Below are 2,955 nucleotides of genomic sequence, written 5' to 3' on the forward strand. Positions count from 1 at the left end.
CAAACTGAATGAAACAAAAGATTAAACTCCCTTTAGATTATAGACATTTCCTATTTCAAGCAATGTTATAACAAATGCTATGCTTTTCTCTCTGGACACCTACTCTTTAAAAATTATTTTTTATTGACTGAAGTATAACTTATGTACACAATTTTTAAATATATACTTCAATGGATTTTTTACATATGCTAACATCCAATTAACCACCACTCAGATCAAAGATACAGACATTTCTATCACTCCAAAATATTTTCTCATGCTCCTTCCCAGTCAATGCTCCCCCCTTCCACAACAGATATCACTATTCTGATTTGTATCACTATAGTTTAGTACTGCGTATTTTTTATCTTCAATAAAAATGAACTCATATAGTGTCTATTCTTTTATGTCTGGCTTCTGTTACTTACAATGTATTTTTGAGATCATCCAAGTTGCATTTATTAATAGTTCATTTTTTATTGCTGTGTAATATTCCTTTTTACACATGTACCAGTTTATAGACACTTGGGTTGTTTCCAATGTTTAGCTACTATGAATAAAACTGCTGTGAACATACATACATGTTTTGGGTGAATATATGCACTCATTTCTCTCATGTGTGTATCAAAGAGTGGAATCACTAGGTCACAGGTAAGTATATGCTTATCCTTAGTAGATACTGCCAGTTTTCCAGAGTGGTTGTATCAATTTACTCTCTTAGCAGCAATGATTAAGTTATCTACATCCTTGTCTACTCTTGGAATTGTCGGTCTTTTTAATTTTAAACATTCTGGTGGATGTGCAATGGTATCACCTTAATTTTAATTGGCATTTCTCTGATGAGTGATGATGACCCTTTTTCATATGCCCAGTGGCAATTTGGATTCGCTCTTTTGTGAAGTATGTGTTCAAATCTTTTGCTCATACTAGCGTTATCAGGTGATCGCTTCCTAAGTTATATAAATGTGTAGTCACTATGTTGTACACTATGTCAACTGTAACAAAAAAAATAGGGAGAGACAGGATTTAAACAGAGATCTCTCCATCACCATGCACTGCCTCCTATCATGACATATTCAGCACCTAGGAAGTACTCAATATAATGAATGCCCTGGGTGAGTAGCTCAGTTGATTAGAGCATTGTCCTACATGCCAGATTGCAGATTCAATCCACTGTCAGGGCACATTCAAGAAGCAACTAATGAATGCATAAATGGGTAGGGCAACAAATTGATGTCTCTCTCTAACCGCCCCCTTCTCTAAAAGAAAAATTTTTTAAATTACCTTTACTAGTTCTAAGTGGCTCACAATAAGACCAGACACAACAAAAACCATAAACCAATTAAAATAAAGCTAAAAAAAAAAAAAACCCCCAAAAAAACAAAACAAAAAACGGGAAAGGAAGGTGAAGTGGCAATGAGGAGAACTATTAACAATGGCAAAATCCTGGGCTAAAAGAAGCCACTAAAATTTAGTTATCAGCTTCTTGGCAAAGTACTTTTGTCTTAAAGTCATAAAAACAAAAACAAAGGACGGGCTCAAACTCATCAAGTTTCTAGATGTGGACAATGTGAAATTGCCACAGTCTAAATAAAGAAACTTAAATGTGGAGACCTGATTTAGAAGAAATTGGCAATGATGCACTTTCTTTTTCTTTTAAGTCTTTTTTAAAAATACATTTTTATTCATTTTAGAGAGGGAGAGGGACAGAGAGAAACATCAATGATGAGAGAGAATCATTGATCAGCTGCATCCTGCACGCTCCCTACTGGGGATCGAGCCCGCAGCCAGGCATGTGCCCTTGACCAGAATGGAACCGTGACCTCCCGGTGCCGATAGCTCCACGCTCGGCCACGGAGCCACGTCTCAACACCACAAGGGGCGGCTACTGAAGCCATCTGACAGCTGGAGAAACTGGGACACACAGAGGTGACACAACCCGAGTCACCGGCGAACAGAAGCCCCTGTCTCACTTAACTTCTTTCATGTTTCCTGGTAACAACTTCCTTTCAGCCTGTCACTAGCAAAACAAGCTAACTTTCCTGTTTCCATCGCTGAGTAGGAAATTTGAATGAAACAAAGATCCCCCTCCCCTCTCAACAGAGTTGTTTCAAGAAGGAACACAGCCCTGACCGGTCTGGCTCGGTGGGTAGAGCGTCGGCCTGCGGACTGAAGGGTCACAGGTTCGGTTCCGGTCAAGGGCATGTACCTTGGTTGCGGGCACATCCCCAGTGGCGGGTGTGCAGGAGGCAGCTGACCGATGTTTCTAACTCTGTATCCCTCTCCCTTCCTCTCTGTAAAAAATCAAATATATATATACACACACACACACACACACACGGAAGGAACACATGCCCACGGCTAGCCCCTTTTAGGCAAGCTCCTTCCCTCACCCCCGTTTCTCTAGCTGACATATTCTCTTCCCTCTCCGATTCCCTCGAGATGGTCGGTATTTCTCCCCAACCAAAGGAGACACTTTCACGCTGTCTTCCCCCACCCCAGAATCACTCGGAAATAGGTTAGCACTTCCCTCCGCCCCGCTTTCCTGATGAGTGCAGCTCCCGGGCCTCCCCTTCGTCCTCGGGGTCCAGAGGAGCCGAAACACTAGCAGCGGCCTCGGTTGCCAGCCCCCGGCCCCGGGATCCTCGCCTCCCCGTCGCTTCCTCCCGCCCCAGCCCTCCCCCCAGCGCCGGCCGCTCGTGCTCACCTCGGCCCCAGACAGGAAGGGGTGCGAGGGCCCTGTGATCGTCAGGTAATTGTCATTTCCTCCGGGAAACTGGAAACCAAAAGAAAGTCGCGGGGATAAGTTAGGGAGGAAGGGAGTTCGCTCGGAGTGACGGGCTCCAACCCCGACATTCAGACCAACACTCCCCAACCCCGCGCTCTCTGCGGTCGCGTCAACTGTCTCTCCGCCCGGCTTCCTGCCTCCGCTCCAACCCGGCCAGCCGCGCTCTCTCTCGCCAGCCTTCGCAGCGC

General features: G+C 44.4%; 1 protein-coding gene across 1 annotated transcript in view; it reads right to left on the reverse strand.

Moving 5' to 3' along the window:
• TOX4 (TOX high mobility group box family member 4) overlaps positions 1 to 2,955 on the reverse strand; it is a 30,137-nt gene that overhangs the window by 11,709 nt on the left and 15,473 nt on the right. Inside the window, exon 3 of the mRNA XM_006772358.2 lies at positions 2,687 to 2,755. Coding sequence (XP_006772421.1) covers positions 2,687 to 2,755 — 69 coding nt within the window. The remainder of the gene's footprint in view (positions 1 to 2,686; positions 2,756 to 2,955) is intronic.

This window comes from Myotis davidii, unplaced genomic scaffold (genome assembly GCF_000327345.1).
Source record: "Myotis davidii unplaced genomic scaffold, ASM32734v1 scaffold666, whole genome shotgun sequence".
In the NCBI taxonomy this organism is placed as follows: Eukaryota; Metazoa; Chordata; class Mammalia; order Chiroptera; family Vespertilionidae; genus Myotis; species Myotis davidii.